Source organism: Falco cherrug, chromosome 10 (assembly GCF_023634085.1).
Source record: "Falco cherrug isolate bFalChe1 chromosome 10, bFalChe1.pri, whole genome shotgun sequence".
Lineage (NCBI taxonomy): Eukaryota > Metazoa > Chordata > Aves > Falconiformes > Falconidae > Falco > Falco cherrug.
Window position 1 is genome coordinate 32921418 of NC_073706.1, and position 20401 is coordinate 32941818.

The window sequence follows — 20401 nt, forward strand, 5'->3', positions numbered from 1 at the left end:
CTCGTGAGGCGTACCCGAGTACCTCATTAAGTGCAATTTACTAATGCTTCTCAGCTTGCCCTCCGTCGGCCTTTCAAATTACTTGTTTACCAGTAAAACGGTTGCTCATGACTTTCTCTCCTTGATCTATGCAGCATGCTCCCTTATCAAAAGGTTTTTCGTACAGTTGGGAATGTCATAAATGGAGACCAATGGCTCTCCTTTCAGTATCTTCGATTTCAGGAGTAATGAGGGAGAGAATGGTCGCTAGTGTTAACACTGAAGAGCCTCCAGGTAGTGACTTTCCCACCCAGGTCCCACCAGGAATTAGGAACATGCCTGGCATAAAGCCACATGGGCCAGTAGAAGGAACCCAAAAATTTCCCTGTGGACCCGGAAATCTACCCTTCGCATGCACAGGCATTTCTCAATAAAGGCCTTAACGCTGTAAGTTGAATAGTGAAAAGTGACCTACCCTATAACCACAGGGCGACAGAAAACCTCGGGATTTCCCCGATAATACGGTCAGCATGGCACTGAACTCACATTTCCTTTCTATAATGCCAATAACTTTTATTCTCTACGTGCACCTTAGCAACATCGACAAGCATGCCATTTTTATGTAAGACTCGATGATCACCCCGCATACATCAATAGGGAGGCAAATACAATAGATTAAGTGAAGCTTTCCACTGTTTATAAAAAAAAAAAATTAAAAACTCTGACAGATGATAACCCACTTAATCAGAAGACGCAGGGAGGTTGTGACCGTGGTTGGGGTGCTGCTGGGTTTTTGCCTGGAGTCAGAGCCCTCAGAGGTGTGTCTCAGCACAGACACCTAGCGCTGCATGCCCATGGCTGTAAAAGGGGGTCTCCCAGCCTGAAGGGACCAGATCTGGATAAAATCCTGGAACTGTTCAAACCCTCCGAAGTCCAGCCCTTCCCACCCACCCCAACTGACCTTGGGCCGGTTTTTGGTCCAAGAGCAACATCTGCTGGCTACGACAGAAACTGCCGTTCTTGCTGAAATGTTCTCCTGGTGACTTCAGTGCTCCCTTTCCTCATCTTTCTGTGATGGAAAATTTGTTGGTGGGGAAACAGCAAAAATAAGCAGCTGCAGCCCCATACACTAGGAACAGCAGGAAAAATATATTGGAAAAGCCAAGCTCTTCCCTACCAAGAACCCTCTACAGAAACAGAGAGAAAAAAATGTAGGAATAGTATGGGGGTTTTTTATGGCACAAATGTTGGGGTATCACTCTATTTTCCTTTATTTTAAGTAAAAAAAGAAAGACAAAAGAGGAGAGAAAACAGAAGGCCTGTGCATGGCCTGTGCTGCGCATGATGTTTTGGGGGGACATGGTTGCTTACCACAAGTCAGGTGGGCAGATGCACAGGAGCAGGAGATGACAGCGGGACCATGATGCGAGTCTCCGGTGGCCAAATCCCTCAGTAGGGCACAAATATCTCGGCATGCATGGTAACCCCCCACCTAACATGCAGGTGTAGCACAGGACAAGCTCGGAAACAATCCTGCATGTTTGGAAAGATCATTTGAAGCCACACAAGGGAAAGGTAAGCAAGCGAAAGGTCTTACCTTACACTTTGGCCATGCCACATTCCTTCCTTTCACACTGATGCTTTGCTTCTGAATCCTAAAGTAAATGCACTTGGCTGCCATGACGGGATGCCAGGGCTTTCAGCTGTGGCTGTGGGGCAGACTATTACGATCCTGCCATCTGTGAGAAAGAGTTATTTATTTTCAGTCGGTTGTTTCGAGAAGAGAGTCAGGGGGCCTGTGCTGGTACAGCAATACCTTTTTGTTACGAATGTCTTTACTTTGTGTAGGCCACCTGCGGGTTTCTTGAGGCTGGAGTGTAGCCAACCCGTGTGCCTGTGACACGAAGAGGTACAGGTGATTGCTCCTTGCTGCAGTGCAGTGGAAATCCCCTTATGGAATCCATAAGCACTATGTTTGCTTTTTTGCCAGACCACTGGAGGGCAGCATTTCTATGAAAAAGAGGACTCGGGAATAAATTCTTTACTACCTATGTATTTACCTTTTTTCCTGAACTTTTATGTCTAACTCTTGCTCAGTTCAGATACAGAGTATCATTTCACACTAAGACAAATGAAATTAATGAGCTGAAATTTTACCTAGTGTAAAGTCATCAATCTTATTGGCAGTTGACACAAAACTGGTGCCCCTAGCCCAGCAAGTCCAAATTCATGGCTTTTAAAGATGCACTTCTATATGAAGAATGAGGAGGTTTTATGCCTATATGGCAAGGTGTCCCTATGGGTTGCCTAAGGGTGGTTAGGCTGAAGACCATCTTTGAGCAAAACATTTATACAACAGCTTGTAGAGGGAGTCCTGTTCTTCAAACGGGGCAGATGATGCTCCCATTACAGACATACCATAGAAATACAACTGTATGCAGGGAGGCACATCTGCCACACCAGTCACTGTTCCTTTTGGAAAGGAAGCGTGGTATGTGCTGGGCACACATGCGCTACGCTCTCAAAGGCTGTCCTCTACAGAACTAGACACTTGAAACAGCTTGCAGTTTAAAGCCAGCTGCACAACATGTAGTCCCAAACATGCCTTTCAAAAGCTTCACAAATGCCAATTACATTAAACGATATGAAAAAAGCAACAAAGTAATGTGCCTAATTAACAAAGCTAGAGATGGAGCCAGCCATTTGGTTTGAAGTACTTCCAAGAGAGAAGTTAAATCCAATGGCCAGGGCAACTCTGGAAGAAACAAATTAACATGCTGGGTTAATATTTCAAGCTCTGTGGGAGTAAAAAGTGTGTGTGGTGAGGGGAAGCAAAAGTAAAAATATCACAGGGTGCTATTTTGTTTGTTTGTTTGCCAAGGACACTTTAGCTTTCACCATTTATTTTCTTCATGGTATGCTAGGAAATATGCAAGAAGACATAAAAGTATCAGCATTGCATCACTGGATTTCCTAAATTTATCTTTTCCCCACCTGTTAAATCTTAGCTCAAGGTCAAGAGGAACCACCATTTTGAGTGAATGAATTATGGGATAAGCACATTCATGAAAAATACATCAGCAGTGTTGTTTTCTCTTTAGTACTACAAGCAACCACATCTTAAAGATTCCTCTCACTATAGGACTTCTCTGAGAAATAAGCTCTGGTGGCCTGTTCAGAGAATGCCCTGTACATTTCTGTTGTTCCAAACAGGGTTGGGGTTTTTTGTCCTCATAACTAAGAACTGACTGGTAGCTGACTGGTTCCAAATCTTAGATACCTGTCGTTGGGTAAGCTCAGGCCATCACGAACTCCCAAGTTCCAGCAAGTACTGTGGCTTGAATCCTTTCCAGGGCTCATCTGTTGGCAGCTGTTTCCATCTGCTCCATCTTGAATGGTTCTGCTTAGTCCCTAGGGAAGAGCAGGAAGATTGTCACGCACTGAACTTGCTTGTTGTAAGCTGGCTGCTCATGTTTTACCTGAATCTGCCACTTCACCTCGTCTGCTCTCTGGCCTTTTTTTTGTAATAAGAATTCTGAGTTCTGCTGTCCATCAAAGGCAGAAGGAAACAAAAAAAGCTATTCCTCAGAAGTAGATGACAAAATGTTATACCTTCTTTCAAGTACAAATTATTATTAAAAAGAGATACAGAAAAGATTTATCAGATAACTTCATTAATCCTCACAGCTGCTAGGTATGTAGCAATTCCTGCATGTATGTTTTCTAGCTGAAGCAACATATCTTTGACATGCCTTTCTTTTGTGGTGAGTAAAAGCATATGCCCTTCAAGCACTTTATGACCACAACCATTACCCATGGCCTTTTTTTGTTTGTTTTTGTGGTAACCACACAATGTAGAGAGATTAAAAAAAAACACACCACAAACAAACAAATGTCTATTTCCATATCTTCTATTTTAGACACCAGTGGTTATGTTGCCAGACTTGCAGCTGAACTTCAGGAACTCTGGCTGGATGAGCAAATGTCTATGCACATTTGTCCCACTGCTATTTATGTACTTGTCAACTTGTTATCTAAAGACTAACATTAATTGGCCAGAATGAACGAAAGGATTTTGCTTTTTCTTAACTAAGATACTTAGTTTCATATTTTCAGCTCTGAAAGTTTTAATTAATATTTTGATATACCATCTCTAGCCTGATTTCCAAACAGACCAAATCCTCTTCAAACGTCTTGGGCCTTCAGACAGGTGTGGCTGAAAATGCAAACCTTGGTGCACAAACATAATTTTTTTCTCCCAAAGTACCTCAAAGTACATCCCTAAATATGTGTTTGGCAGATCCTACTCAGTCTTCACTTGGGAGGGGAGAAATAGTCAGGAAGACAAGCAATATAACATAACATGGAAACAAAGCCAAAGAAGAATCTATTAAGCAATCCAAATACAATCATCTGGATTTTGTCTCAAGCAGAATTATATGTATTTGTGGATAGCTAGGCAAATCACAGGCCAAAACACCTCCTAAGGGCTGTATAAACATACACTCAGGAAAATTTAACAGTAATTTCATCGAATTCCCACATCACCTTTTCTGTGGTGCACTGTCCTTTTGAGCATACAGCTCTGCTTGGGTTATGCACTGGTCAAACTGGGCTACAGAACTGGAACTGCAGCACCACTGCAGTACTTGTGCATGAAGAACTTTTCATATACTGAAGGCTTCCTAAGGGGTTTGGCATGATAGAGCAAGTAAGTAGCTAAAATACTTTTAAATATGTAACACGGAGTGCAATCTTTCTCCACTTTTGAACAGGCAGGATGCCCATAAACTAGAGAACAATTTTAAAAGAACTTGTAGAAATTTATTTTATTTTTTTATTACTCTCTGAAGAATTCCGTAGAAAGAAGGCCCTTTTTATGGATTTGAGAACTGGGCACCCCTTTTCTCTCACGCCTTCATAGGAAAGCCAATGAGCATACTATTGTAGGCTCTCTTATAGGACAGGAATCCATCCTAGAAGCACAGGAAGGTCCAATTTTGCATGAGAGCAGAGCATATCTGAAGGAAAGCCCACTTCTGAATTTTTGTTGGCCAACTCTGAATATCTTGTGCCACTATGATCTTTCTCTGCTTCCTCGTTATTCCCTAACCCCTTCTTCTTCTGGAATACCTAGAGGCAAGGCGTACAACTGCAAAACCTGGCAGAATCCACAGCTAAATCAGACTGAACCAGTAAACAATGACTAAAAGTGCGGTGTCTTAGGAACAAGCACACCACACTGTGCTTCTTAAGCTAAACCGTTCAAACACAAACCTGCTGCCAATCTTGTGTGTTAGCAGGAATCCCAGCCACAATTTGGAGGGCTGGTACAACCCTTTTGCACTGAGATTCCTACAGAAGGCTTTCCCAGATCCTGCAAACTCTGGGTAGAACATCATTCTGTTCCCTGGTGTGCACAGACCATTCATTACAGTGCATCCCAGAAAGGGAAGGCTGAGGACAAGCTAACAGAGGTGCTATCCTTTCACTATTGCCTTGATCTAGCTCTCAACACCTCATTTAACTGGAACACAAGGCTGCTGTTAATGCTGAGCCACGGGGCCAGGCACAAGCCAGGATCAGGAAATCTGTGTTCTGAGCAGCTGGCCCAAGATTTGCAACAGAAGGTGGGATTTGCTTTCCATTCACTCACACTTAGACTGTATAAATCCTGCTTATTGACAAAAGAAATGCTGCAGATTTCATCCTTAGTGCCAATTATTTAACTAGCATCACTGGAACTATTATACTTTATATCTCTTCATATGCAGCATACAAAGAATTATTTCAATGGGATTAAATGTCATATTTCATGGGACTGGCTGCGTAAATATTTACAAAGCTAGAGAACAGCAAAGACACCTCAGAGTTATTGATTCATGTCAAATATTGAGAAGCTGGGTTAATCAAGGGATTTAAGCAATGCTTTACACCTTTGAGTCAGCACTGTTGAGATTTATTTGAACTACTCTTACCTTTCAACATCCGAAGTCTTACAAACTGTTTATAACAATAAAGATTTACAGACCATTTTCCCATCTGCTTGTCTGAGAACATTTCAGTCAGCATTGCAAACTCAGAGTAGGCTGGAGAAGTAATAACAGTTGTGGAAAGTGAATCATTCAACAAAAATAAAGTTCTTATTTCAGTTAAAGAAAAAAAAGGAGCAGAAATGTTCTCATTATTTTGATGTGTTAGAGAAATAGTCAGCTGATAGGTAAGCACATGTATTGTATAAAACGGAGCGTGCTCTGTACTCCTCAGTCAGGAAAAGATCCTAATTTTTTTTTTTGTGGTTAACTGTAAGAGATACGCTTGAGACACCGAGAGCTGCATGCCTTGTTCAAGAAAAGACTAGCACCTCTTGTTCTGTATTCTGTATATAGTATAAGTGAAATACATATGTCTGTATCTACGTGTTTGTGTCTGTTGCTATGTTCATGCACCTGCAAATTGGCTGAGATTTTAAAAACGTAGTGACAGCATTACTTGAGTTTTGTTTTTAGAAAAAGCTGACTAGGCCAGTCTCAGAAAGTCAAGGACCTTTTAGGACTCCCCAGACCAAATAATCTAATAAAATAAAGCCAAATAATAAACAGCCATTTCTGAAACTCTAGTTATCGTACATGGTAGGAGTTACAAAGTTCAGATCTACGTGCGCTCATTTACTCTTTCAGAAATTTAGATTTACAGTCTTCAGCATGATTGCACTCAGTGCACAGTAACGCATATTTCGCAGCTTCCATAAGCATGTTTTTGTTACCCATTGGCATCAATCTTGCAATTGTACAAGTGGAATTTTCCTTGTCACCAGCTGCTTCTTTTGCTGGATCATGCCTAGATCAGCAAGAAGAGACAAATCTATACCCTTCCTATGACTATACATTGTAACAAAGGTGTACATTAGCCAAGCTGTATGCCCAATTTCAGTTACTTGAAGCAGATTTTGCAGTGACTTAGCCCCATGATTTCTTGAGGAGCAATTATTTCTGTTTTGGGGAATACCTCATCTAAGACAAATCCTGACGCTTTCACTACAGCCTTGACTAAAGGATGTCCAGAAACTCACACCGCTTCAGATCAATATATGTGCTCCAAGAGAAGTGCGGTGCCTGACCCAGCCTGACCCTACATGCTGGATTCAGGCAGGTGCTGGGTGTAAGACAGACAACCCAACAGTTATTTGCAATGTTTACTGCTCCTTTTGCCAGGAAGAAGCAACTGTCTCTTTCCCTCCAGGAAAGACAGTTTGGAAACCCTCCTAGTCCTTCAACAAGAAGCAGAACACTCCTTCCAGCACCTCGCCTTGCTCCTGTGCACCATCTCAGTCATCGTATTTACTCAGTTCCATCTCCCATAAATTTTCAGCAAAACCAAGGAGATTCGAGTGGGAGTTTCTCTTAGTTAACAGAGTGAGTAAAGACCAATGACAATCTCTAACATATCACAACATTACTTCCATTTGTTTCCAGAGCAACTTCCACTTATCTCACAGTTCAATATGCATCTGTGCAACAGTGAAGTTTCTACATCAGCACTTTCTGAAGGATCCTAAAGGGATTTGCAAAACAAAAAGAACCTTTGCTCACAGCCAAATGTTAGCCTGTTATAAATGGACGAACAAAAGGCAACCCAGCAGGCAGAGGGTAGCAAGTGTCTCTCAGCTCCCAGCAAAGCCATGCAACAGTTGAAGAACATGGAAGAAAAGGAAGTTCATATTCAAGCAAAACTTAGGTAATTAAGAAAAAAATATCTAGATAGGTAAAAGTACAGGAACTAGCATTCAGTCATAATGTCTGCTACTCTGGCTACTCTCATTAAAAGCGGCATGACTTCTTTGGATCAGGCTTTGGGCTACACAGCTCTTCAGACGTGCAGCACCTCTAAGACTTAACATCAAGCACCAACCAACTATTTTCTTCTCCATTCTCATTCTTTCCATGGAAGGCTTTTGACCAGCTATTGGCAGTTCAAAGGGGTAAATATAACCTTTCAGAAAAGTAATATCATCTATACAATTGCAGCTTGCTTTGTTTTTCAATGATTTTCAAGGACAAAGCAAGTATACCACATGCTGAAGTGCATCACAGCTTTCCATTTGAAGACCTCAAACCAAATGATTTACAAGGATCAATATTAACAGATAGAGCAATTCACAGCATGATGTAATCTAAAACTGATAAAGAACTGCATTGAAACACTGTTGAGTTGTCATGAATTTAATATAAAGGAGCACAAGCGGAATTATAGCATTCAGGCATTGCAAAATACCAGAAAAAAAAAAGGAAGAAAAAAAAAGGTTACAATTTCACTCCAAAGTTATGAAAAATATCACTTTAGGAATATTAGGAAATATATGCTCAGCCATCTCCCACACTGAGAACAAAGCTGCTTTGAGTTAGCTTAGAAATCACTGCAGTTCTCGGCCAAAATGTAAGTAGAGAGCAGGGGGAATAACAAACGAAAAGCATGTGAGCCCACAAGCTATATTTTCCTTTGTAGACAGAATTTAGACTGCTGTCTGAAAGATAACCTACCTTTCATCATATATTATTACCCTGGGGATGCTGAAGCATAAGGCAACCAAGGTGATCCCAAGACAACAGATACAGAGACAAAAGGACTTACTCGTCCTGTGTCATCAGAATGCAGGAGGCAGTGGGGTGACCTAACACAACGGATAAAATTAGTAAGGGGACTCACTCTCTTTTTCTGTTACACAGTAGTTTAAAAACAAAAAATAGGTCTATGGCTTAAGGCTATTCTTCCACTGTCACCACTAAAAATGTTGATCCAGAAGAACAGCTAAGGTTATAAGCAGACCCAATGACTTGAACAGGACTGCTCAAAGTGCACACATAGCCTGGTCTCCCTGAAGGTTCCCGCAAGGGTGACCTGCAGAAATGCCTTTCCAAACTCTGCAGCTGGTTTTCCCCAGCAGTGCCAGGGTTTGGTCAGCCCCAGCTCAAGGCAGACGATCATCAGAATCTCTCAGCCCAGGAAACAAAATGTAATTCCGAGACTAACGTCTTTTAATGCATTTTAAGAATTTTTGATAACATTGCCTGCTGCTGCTGCACCAGAAATCCTTTTTCAAACAGACTGTGACCTGTCTGAACAATCTGCCAAATCCATGCCTCCCACAGAGGTCTCCCAGCACTTTTAGAGCTGGTTTAGCTCTTTTTGGCAAGTCAAACTTAGTAAGGTAAATTACTTAAATGACAAGAGACATCACAGAAAAACTAGGTAATTCCTGGATTTACATGTCTACCTTCACATTAAGTCCTCCCTGCCTAACTTCTCCCTCCAGTGCAGGGAAGCCACCCATCAGGGAAGTATAGAGACTGCTCTCCGTTCACTGACAAGGGACCTAAGCTTTCACTTGTTCATTCTTTAACTCCACTGAAGTCGATGGTGTTATACGAGTGACCAAATACATGATCCTCCTTCTGCAAATTACTGTATTGCCTCTAAGGTCAGTCTAAAGGCATAGAAGAGACACGCAGCCAGACTGAAACCAAAAAGACTGGATGTGAGTACATCTGATTGGGGCAAATTCGTTTGCACGTTCATCTCACACACAGAGGGGATTACAGAATCTCATTATGGCCTTGGAAGTCTTTGCAGAGTGAGGGGAGGTCCTTCAGCAGCCCAGCACCTGAAGGTGGAAGCTTCTAGTTTGAGATGTCAAGTCTGCACAGACAGTTATTCTGCAGCTAAAGAGAATCTTCAAAGATGTCAAATATAAACCAGAACTAAAAAATCCTTACAATACCGTTACTTTTCAGTGTGACTAAGGAGGCAGAAGTGCCACTGTACAGTTTGGGGTTAACCAAACTTCTGTGGAAATTATTTATCTGCAAATTAGATCTTTGAAAATTATTTGGTTTTGTCCATCCTAGTCCAAACACTTCCAATTACAGAAAACTAATTTTTAAAATTACACCGGAATTTTATATTGCTATATGGCAGGCTTAAAGCAAAACTTTGCTGATACGTAGCACCTGCTGGACTGACTTTAAAATGTTCATTTTGTGTGAATCAGCAACTACCTGGTGGTATCAACTATAACTACACAAATGCAAATCATGCTATAATCTACAGTGCAAAGCAAAGTCTTTGTGTCTTAACATATAGCTATTTTGTGCCACGAGCCTCATTTAATAAAGACATTATTTTCTAATACTTTCCCTCTTAAACTTTAAGCTTCAAACATAATGTTATCTTTCATTTTCCACACCAAAATATTGTATAAACATCATGTTCCAATTTATATTTCTAAGAGAGCTTCTCACTTCAGCAGCTATCTCACTCCAGATCTCACAGCCCCCGCTTGCCTATCAGCCTCTGATCTGGGGCCCTCTCATCTGTCTTTTGAAATACCCAACTCTTCTGTGTCTACCAACGCTCCTTTATCAATTACAGCCTTAGCATCTTCAAAGAAACCTCACAGATCACTTCACCGCGGCCTCCTCACCCGAGTCCATGAAAACTGTCTTTAAACAAGCTTTTTCTTCTAACATACGCTTTCAGATAACCTCTGAGGTCCTGTACCACCCTCCGTCAGACGCCCAGACAAGGGAAACTAAAACTGCTAAAGGTAGGGGAACCGGAACAGAAGCTGTGAGGTATCCCTTTCACCCCCACAGTCACCTTAGATCCCAATACTGAAATTCCTAAAGAGGAATCACTGGCGTGGGGTAAGGTAACACGGGAAGCAGGAACTAATGAGCTGGGAAAGAGCTTGTAGATGTGACCAGTGGGACCCACTGGCCTGGGATTCACACCCAGGTCCTTAAACCTCTTTCCAGGATCACCTGCCTTCCTCAGCCTTTGTAACTCTCAGAACCTACCCTGCGGTGTTTTCCCATTGATCCCCGGATCTATCACTATCAAAAGTAGTGCCTTACAGTAATTACAATATAATTATCACTTGTATTATTTCTGCCAATGAGTCATCACCCTCTTTTCCTTTCTTAATACCAGGCTTGGGTTCACAGACCTGCCCTTTTCTCCTTTGTGCCTTCTGTCTGGCAATCCTGAAGGATTTTAGATAGCATTTCTGTGCCTGTGATTCTCAGATTTCTCCCTCTGCCACCAGCCTTTTTGCCCCCATCCAACCCCACTCCTCAGGTGGCTGTCTGCCACCTCTTCCTGCAGTTTTTGATACCAGTTTATGCCAGGTGAAGTGCAGCGTTGCCCTGGTTTAGCCTCACTTTCCCTTTTCTCTTTCATTGCTGACAGCAGTAACATACTCCTCATTTCCACTGTCTTTTCTGCCCTTTGCCACGAGTCACACACCAGCAGCACCCAGCTCCTGGGCCTTCCTTCTACCCCACTCCCTGCTAGACGAGTTTGTCATCGTTTTCACAGGCAAATCTGCTATTCAGGCCTCTTTGGTACATCCCACCACAACTACTGTTCTCTTCTCTGCATCCCAAACATTCAACATTTCTTTGCAAGCCAAGGAAGCTTTGGATGGCCAAACACCTCCTCTCACAAACCTGACCACACCACTCTCTCCTTGGCAGCCCTCCACTTGTTCTTCACCTGCTGTTCGGGCACATCCAAATCTCTGTCCTCCTTCGAGGCTCCGCCTAAGTGCATTCCTCTGATCCACACTCTTCTGTTGAGCACCACGTTATTCCCACTGTTTCTGTGCTCCAGCAGCCATACACCTTTCACTCAGGTGTTTCTCCACCTCATCCGCTCATCGTGACATGACCTCCTATGATTCATCCAAGACAGCTCAGCTTTCCAAGCTCTCTCATAAGCCCACTCCTCCCAAGATGTTGGCAGCAACAAAATAAAGAACATGTCTACATACCTCTGTTCCTTCCCTTCCACACAACTGTCTCCCTGCTGTTCTTCGAGCTCCTCGCAGGGCAGGAACCGGTCTTTGCATAGACACAAAACTTCCCTTGGCGTTCCTTGTGAATTAATGAGAATAAAAAAAGAATGAACAACACAAACGCAAGCTGCAGCCTCCTACCGACCCAGGTAGGTGTCAGGGAAGCGACAAGAGAACAGTGGGAACAAACAGCAGAAAAGATGGAGACACGAAGCAGGTGTGTGGGGCCACGTCCAGGCGCGGTAAGAAGCGCAGCCCCCGGGCACCCGGCTGCGGGCACGGGGGATCCGTGCCCGGGGCGGGCTGGCACGCTGCCCTGCAGGGGGCCCAGCCCGCGAGGGACGGAAGCGCCGCGACCGGCCGCCACAGCGCGGGCGAGGCGCAGCACCGGCGAACGCGAGGCCTCCGGCGGGGCACCTTCGGCGGGGACGGGAGGAGGCCGGTGGCGGGGTAAGCGAGCGGAGGAGAGGGCGCTCCCCCGCCAGCCGGGGGTACCGGGACAGGGCGCCCCGTCCGGCACCGGTAACAGGGGCGGGAGCCGGGGCCGGCGCCCTCGGGGCGCGGGCGGCGCTAGGACCCGGCGAGCGGCGGCTGGGCGGGAGCGCGCGCCTGCGCGGCGCTGCCCGGTGAGCGGGCGGGCTGCACCGAGCCGCCCGGCAGCGGCGGCGGCAGCGGGCGGAGCAGCGGCAGCGCGGCGGGTCCCGCCGCCCGCACCGGCAGCGCTCCCCGCACCCGCCCCCGGCCCGGCGGCAGCGCGGCGCGGCGGGAGGGCGGCGCTGTCCGTTCAGCACCGCCGCCGAGGCGCGGGCACAGCCCGGCCGTACCCGGGGGGCTGCAGCCGGCACCGGCGCCCCCCGCCTGCAGCGCGGCGCCCCCGCAGCCCCAGCACCTGCGGGCAGCGCCGGGGACGCGATTTTTCCTCCCCCCACCCCCACCGCCCCCTTTTTTTTTTTTTTTTTTTTTTTTTCTCGGTGCTTTTGGCCACGTCCAACCAGGGAAGGGCCCTCCCCCTCCGGCACGTCCCCGCGCCCCGCACCGCAGCGCCCGCACTCCCGGGGCATGGCCCCCCCTGCCCCTGCCCCTCCGCCGCGGCTGCAGCTACCGCGGCCCCCCAGCGCCTGACTTCGGCCGGCGGCGGCGCAGCGCCGGGAGCCACCGGCACCCGCCTCCCTCGGCGCGGCCCCCGGGGAGCGGTGCTGGCCGGGTCCCTTCCCCCCGCGGGCCCGCATCGGGGCTCGGGTTAGGCACCGGCTGCCGCCGAGCAGCCGTCCCTTGCCGGGCTTGCCGCCTGCCGTGCTTGCTTGGATGAGTCTGCGACATGCCTAATAAGAGACGAGATGGGCCAGGGCGACGAGAGCGACCGCATTGTGATCAACGTGGGAGGGACTAGGCACCAGACTTACCGCAGCACCCTGCGCACCCTGCCCGGCACTCGGCTGGCCTGGATCGCCGAACCCGATGCCCACAGCCACTTCGACTATGACCCCCGCACGGATGAGTTTTTCTTTGACCGGCACCCGGGCGTCTTCGCCCACATCCTGAATTACTACCGCACGGGCAAGCTGCACTGCCCCGCGGACGTGTGCGGGCCCCTGTATGAGGAGGAGCTGGCCTTCTGGGGCATCGATGAGACCGATGTGGAGCCCTGCTGTTGGATGACCTACCGGCAGCACCGCGACGCCGAAGAGGCTCTGGACAGCTTTGGTGGGGCGCCCCTGGATAGCAGTGCTGAGGACGGAGACATAGATGGCACCGGAGACTCTGGTGACGGTGAAGAGGAGCTGGAGATGACAAAACGACTAGCACTTAGTGACTCCCCAGATGGCAGGTCTGGGGGCTTCTGGAGACGGTGGCAGCCCCGCATCTGGGCGCTCTTTGAGGATCCCTACTCCTCCAGATATGCAAGGGTAAGCTATGCAATCGGCACCCTCATCAAAACACTCGAGCCTCCCTTCAGTCCTGCTTCCTCACAGCATCGTCAGGGTTACCTCCACTGTCAGAGCAGAGCAGCCATCCATGTGTGTGGCCATACAAAAATCATGCGTGGGCCATGGGGACATAACTCACACTCTCAAGCGGGTCCCATGCATGGGGCACGAGTGGACACGGAGGCATGAGCTCGTGTGCTCATGTATGGGCTTCCAGAGACCCTTATTTTCTAACAGGCTCCCAAAAACCCACAGCCTGGGGCAGGGTCCCAGGCACAGGCCAGAGAGATCTCCATTATACCAGGTAATTTCCCTCCATGCACAGATTTTTACAGTCAGTCACCCCCCAGTACACTTTGTCCAGCCCTCTTATGAGCTAACGGTTCTCTCCCCTTTACGAGATGGAGAAAGGACCACGGGAGCAGGCAGTCCCTGGGGGACGAGGGGATTTAGAGAGTTTCTCAGCCTGGACTGGAAAGGGAGTGTGTTCCTTTCTCTTTTCTCATATGTACCTTGTTAAATATTTATGTTCATGCTTCTCTCCCTGAGAATGGGTAATTCAGTTTCTCACTTACCCCCTCACTCCGTCTTTTCCCCTGTGGGAAATGCAAAGCATTAATCAGAGGAGAGGGTTCATTCATGTAGAAGGGACACAGTTCGACAGGTTTCTTGCCTGGCTACTGAAGGACAGCTCCTCCTCTCCTGGTTCCTGCGGTTGTTTTGGAAAGGGAATGCACTCTGGTGCAGTTCACGGCATAGCTGTGGATAAAGATGGTCTTAGTCACCCGACTCCTCCAAGCAGGTACCTTACATGCTATTACATATGAGGATAATTACATTAATTAGGGCATGATTCTGCTCCTGAAGTAAAAAACAAAGAAAACCTTTACTTCAGGAACAGCAGCAGGATTAACCCCTAAGATACCCATATTGACAGGCAGGAAAACAGATGAAGGATGGTGCCTTTGCAAAGAAATTGGTTTGGATAGGTTTTACTCCTCTCTCTTAGATGTACCTTTGTTACAGTATAATTGCTGCCAGCCGTCGGTAGGGATGAATGGGGCTTTGGTGTGGGAGGATGATCAGTGTTCCTGAGGAGGATCAAAGAACCAAGATCAGATTAGGGAGCAAACTGGACGGGTGGAGGAAGGAGAGGTGGAAATGCAAGGAGCAGGGACAGGGAAGCTGGTCATGCATGAATGGGTGGTGGAACAGCAGCTGCTGGAGGCTTTCCGTCTGAGCAGAGATCTCTAGCAGGGAGATGCCAGGTCTGCAGACAATGAATGGGGAAAGCTGGAGCAGAGCCTGGAGTTATATACTGGTGCATTTCTAAAGATTCTTGTTTGCACACCCTTTGGAGACTTCCTCCCTGAACAAAGAAGTTAATATTTTAAATGAATTCCTTTAAACAGCATGGGAGCTAAAGGAATAATAAAATATTTACCCTGAGATGAAAGGATGATGCTGTTGAATTGCAGCTTTCACATCCCTGATTTCTGCCAAGGGAACATGGAAATGGAGAAGGAAGGCTGGAGGGTATCCTTCAAAAGGCTCAGTTAGCTTCCTTTAATCAAGCCCAGTATCAGCAGGTGTTGATTTGAATAGACCTCTCTGGTGCTCAGGAATCTGTCAGTAAAATACATTTAAAGTCAAAGCAATGCTCTTGTCCAAGATTTTGTGGAATGGTCCAAAAGCCAAATGGATGATGCTGTCCCAGTGAAAAGGATAGAGAGGCTAAAACACCCTTTTCCTTGGAAGCACTAAGATATTTTAGGTCGGAGGCCAAAATCTGTGACCAATATTAAGAGTCTTTGTGATGTACAAGCTGGAATTCTAGGAGGATATGTCTAACTCTCTCTGGGCATTTTTGTTTAGGAATAGGCATTTTATAAAGTGATCTGGGTTTGGTGGGGTATTTTTTGGCAGTGGCTGTTATACCATTTATACACAATTACATGTGCACAGCTGGTAGAATTCAATCCCTGATTTACCTCTAACTTGTTCTTTCCTTAAAGGATTGTTAAACTAGAGACATGAATTCTGGGCAAAGTTGAAGTGTATACTGAATATTTCATGGGTTAAATATGGTTCTTTAACTTGTATCTGTGGAGACGTAGGCCATATGCATTAATATTTTGCATGAAGGAAGATGGCTTTCATCATGAACACATGCACAACACTGTCCATTAAGAAGACATTATAAGACACTTAACATTTTCTAATAAAAGCCATATGTTATGGTTATGGATGTAAAAAGAGATGGGAGTTTGATTTATGCGCCTGTAACCTAACACAGACACTGCAAAAAGACCTCAAACTCACAATAGCTAATTTACAGCAAAAGAATTGATAGCATCATTAACAAGTGAATAGCATATTAAAGCAATCATTAATAGAGTCAGGCAACAAATCCACTGTTACCTCACTTTTAATTGTGTATTGCAGTCATGCAAAAATTTAAACTCACATTGCCATTTTGTCAAAAAAAAAAAAATCACAAAATTTTGTCATCCTAACTGGATCTCAGACTTCTAGTAATGGTGGTTATTATATATGTGTTTGGGGTTTACAGACGGCAGCAAAATGTATGTAAAAATAACATTTTAATGTAAGCATCGGTTTACATAACCAATAGACTGTTACACTTGGGGGCAAGTAAACAGAGTACAGTATGTGAATATTAAGATTAAATGAAAACCTGCATATCTGAATAAAGCAAGATTTCTCTGGACTATATCTGGTCCGCTAATTCAGTGAATGTTTAGGAACCATCTATGGAAAGCTCAGCATTTCTTAAATCTAGCCATTCTTAGAGCACTTTGATGGGCACTGTTAACAAATACAAGTACATTTGACTGTTTTGCTTCACCAGCACCTAACTCACACTAAACGACATCAGATCTCATTGTAGGTGGCCCAGGAAGACTGGAAGAGCATTTGTGTATGTCAGGCAAAATCAGCTACATCTGCAAATTTTATCTATTTCTAAACCTACCTTGATAAAGCATAAGCTCCCAGTCACTACTCATTTGTCTTTAGGTGCAACATAGTCTACAGTTTCTTGTTAAAACAATAGTGGCTGATTTTAATAAAATTCTAGTTTTCTAAACACTTAATTTATTTAATAAGGTAGTTCTTTCTAAAAAGATGAATCACTTTCAAAAATTGCATGGTCTTCTAAACCTGTAATAAGAAAAGGTAGCTTGTTTCAAATCACAGATTGCCTTAGACACCTGCCTTTAGGAAGATAAATCCGTGTTGCACTTCTCTGTAACTTAAAGAATTCACATTTGCATGACAGAGGCAAAGGCTGGGACCTGGAGGTCCAAACGGAGTAACAGATAAGGTGAAAAAGATCAGATTTACAGAGATACTGGCTGCCAACGTAGACAGACAGGCATCCAGGTGGATTTTCAAAAACATCTGATCAGGCAGCTAAATATCACTGCATGTCACTGGATGTTGTGCACCTAAATCGGTGAGATGTTTCTTTAAAGCTTATTAGAACTGTCTTTTTTGCACCATCAGGCAGCTGTGTAAAATTATTTTTCATAAGTAGACACAAAGGGGGAAACAGCTACAGATACACTAAAGCAGCGTATCTGAGAGTTACGCTGTAATAGAGTTCCTGCCTCCTGCACTCATTAGACTTCATAGGACCCTCAGTACACAAACATGTGAAAAATATTTGCTAAGCATCCTCTCCCCTTTACGTTTATGTCTGGTCATGCTGTTCTTACACTAGCAAAGCTCCAGCTGACTTTCTGGGGAATTTGGCCTGCAGGTATCTAACACCTTTACCCCTTCCTCCTCCTCCTCCCCAGCAGGGTAAGGTTGTGTTTGTGTTAATTCACACCAGGTTAGTCAGTGTGGGGGAACTAGGAGCTTTCAGCTGAGATTCTGCGCTAGTGCTCACATTCAAATTGGACAGTTAAGCTTCATTAGCGAACCCTCAGGAAAGCTTCTGTAGTCCTTCCAAATAAACATTTTTACTATTTTTAAATAAAAAAGCTGGTTGGGGTCCTATGGAAAGTCCTCAACAGCTTGATTTGCCATCCTGGCATACACTATATAGCTCTGATCTGAAAAAGGAAAGGCAAAACTCTCACTCCCCCTTCCCTCATCTTCTCCCTTCACATCCTGCAGAAGAATCTGCTTTCCTCAGTGGGTGATTTTTGAAGGACAAGTTCCTGACACTGAGAAGGAGATAGGAAAAAGGATAGCGGGGAAGAGATGAGAAAAAAGGTATTCCCCAGGGATTTCTTCCAGCTTGCTTCTGTACATTCAAGAGCATTTCAACCTCACTGTGTTCATTTAAATCGATTTTTCTCTATATGTAGGTACAAGAAGGCTTATGGGATCCTGGTTCTTGAATAAGCATACCGTCCCAAGGCTGAGAGGGTGGTGGGATGATTTCTGCTCATCCTTTACCCTGACCCAGTACAGCTAAGCTCAGGAATTGGGGAAAGTATCGGGGAGTGGGAACAGATACTTGTCACCCTTCACAGGGGGAGCTTACTCTGCAGCCATCTGACATGGGATGCACTTTGCAGAGGAGTGCTCCATGGAGAGTGCTCCAGGAGCTCCTGCCGAGCGCAAGCAGATAGGGAGAGAATGGAGGAGAGCTGCCCCACACATCTTCCTCCACCCACAGCACGCCTCTCCCCAGGGACAGATTTCATCAAAGGGGCCCTGATGGAGCTGCCCTCCCACCTTGGGCCTTTCTGCAATGTCTCCCCTGCAGAGGCACATCTCATCCTGCACTGAAGCTGGCTGCAGTAATTCTTGCCATATACTTTGACAATTAACGAGACAGCCTAATTTTAACTGCACACTGCATTACAGTTCTGGAAAAATGAGAATCTTTCCACATTAAATGAAGTTTCCCCTGCACTTGTAGTATAATGGAATTACAGACAGACTTCTATTAACTACCATTCATTATTGATACAGTTCCTAAAATTCCCATTTTATTCCTATTTTCTCCCATCAAGGGACATGTTACTGCAAATCCTTATATAACCCATTAATACGCATGGTATGGTCTACTCTGCGTCCTGCAAAAGGAGCCTTTGCAATGCCAGCTAGCAAATGTGCACCACTCACAGCAAGTCCCACGTTCAGTCCCTATCAAATGAGCCAAGGTGGGAGCAGGCACACTCACAAATAACTCCTGGGAATTGTCCCTCTGACTTCAGAGGTAATATATTTTAAAACCACCACAAAAAAAAAAAAAAAAAGCACAAAAAGAAAGCAGCCATGCAGAATCATGACTTCACTGGTTTCAGTTGCTCAGAAACACATAGGAAAATACGCTGTCTACCCAGAACATTTTACAATCTCTTTGAAGTCACAACCTTACAAGGAGATGAGAGGGTTGATGTTATCTACCTGACAAATCTATGGCTGGCTAGTACAGACTTAGCAGTTTTAATTCAAGGAAGGGTTTTTTTAATCCATTTGCCTATTTCCAATTTTATTTCTATTATTCTAAAACCTTAAAAAAGAACAGCATCTGTTGCCATTTTAATTTTTTTTTAAAATCTTACTTAATTTTAATGTTTCTAGGTTACAAAATTTACTTGATTTAGCCGAGGCTATGATTGTATGGATCATACCATCATACGCATACACATATACATGCCTTCCTATCACTGCCACCTCCTACGATGCTGAGTGGGACTTCCATATGAGGAAGGACTTCAAATTTAAACCATCCCAAAATACCTCTGAAAATGTAACCGTGGTGCCACTGAAATCAATATGAATTTAGTGACTGCTTTCAGTATGATATTTGGTCCCTTCTCCCTTTAATCCATCCTTATGTGCCTTCAGTTATTTTCTTTCCCCTTCTCCTGACATTTGCTATTTTAGTTTTGGTTAGGCGGAAAAAAGCAACAAAATACTGGTATTCTCTGTTGGTATATCATGAGACAAAGGATAAAAAGATCTGTGGATCAATTATAGTATTTCTACTTTAGAACTGCTCACAAAAATGTGACATATTAGACTATACCTAGAAAAACTATTTTTCCATCTTCTTTTCCCTTCTGCTGTGCAGTCTAGTATTCAATGGTATTCATCCTTCTTATTTATAAAAATACGTGACTGATCTGTGTATATTTATGGTAGTACTTGAGTAAAGCCTATGCATATTGCCTTTCTTTTAACATAAGGAGAGATGTTAGCAAATCAGCAAGAGAGGGCCCAGCCTTACTGTTACTGAAATTCAGTGCCAAAATTACTACCAACTCCAGGGCTAGAAATGAATTTTCCTGCAGTATGGTTCAGGGTAACAGACTAATTGCAGTCTACTGCTTTCTTAATAGCTGCATTGCATATTTCCATTCCAAACCACTGAAGTGCCACAGATCTTGGTAATTTATTAGCTACGTATGTATTCAAATACATATTCTCATAATCATTTAAAGACACGAGCATCTTTAGCACACTGCATCGAAACAAAGTTCTACTACTGACAAAGCTCTTCATGATCTTACTGGCATTTTTTGCTGCAAAGGACTATAGAATACATCCCTATTCAAACCACATGACTTCAATTAATGTTCAACCAAATCACATCCAAGCGCTGCATTTCATAATCAAAAGGGCAAACAGGGGTATTGAGACTGAGAAATTA

At 44.6% G+C, this 20401-nt stretch overlaps 1 protein-coding gene and 1 long non-coding RNA gene across 5 annotated transcripts in view; one reads left to right on the top strand and one right to left on the bottom strand.

The window, feature by feature from the left end:
• Window positions 1-940: 940 nt before the first annotated feature.
• On the bottom strand, window positions 941-13614 carry LOC129736926 (uncharacterized). Its single transcript, XR_008734145.1, has 6 exons — window positions 13498-13614; window positions 11810-11912; window positions 3260-3390; window positions 1577-1718; window positions 1351-1512; window positions 941-1048 (listed from the first exon to the last, which is right to left on the bottom strand). It is a non-coding gene; the product is annotated as an uncharacterized LOC129736926 (long non-coding RNA).
• KCNC1 (potassium voltage-gated channel subfamily C member 1) overlaps window positions 12814-20401 on the top strand; it is a 130474-nt gene continuing 122886 nt past the window's right edge. For all 4 annotated transcript variants that reach the window (XM_055722168.1, XM_055722169.1, XM_014282834.3 and 1 more), the window contains exon 1: window positions 12814-13740. In XM_055722168.1, coding sequence (XP_055578143.1) covers window positions 13171-13740 — 570 coding nt within the window. In that variant the 5' untranslated portion in view covers window positions 12814-13170. The remainder of the gene's footprint in view (window positions 13741-20401) is intronic.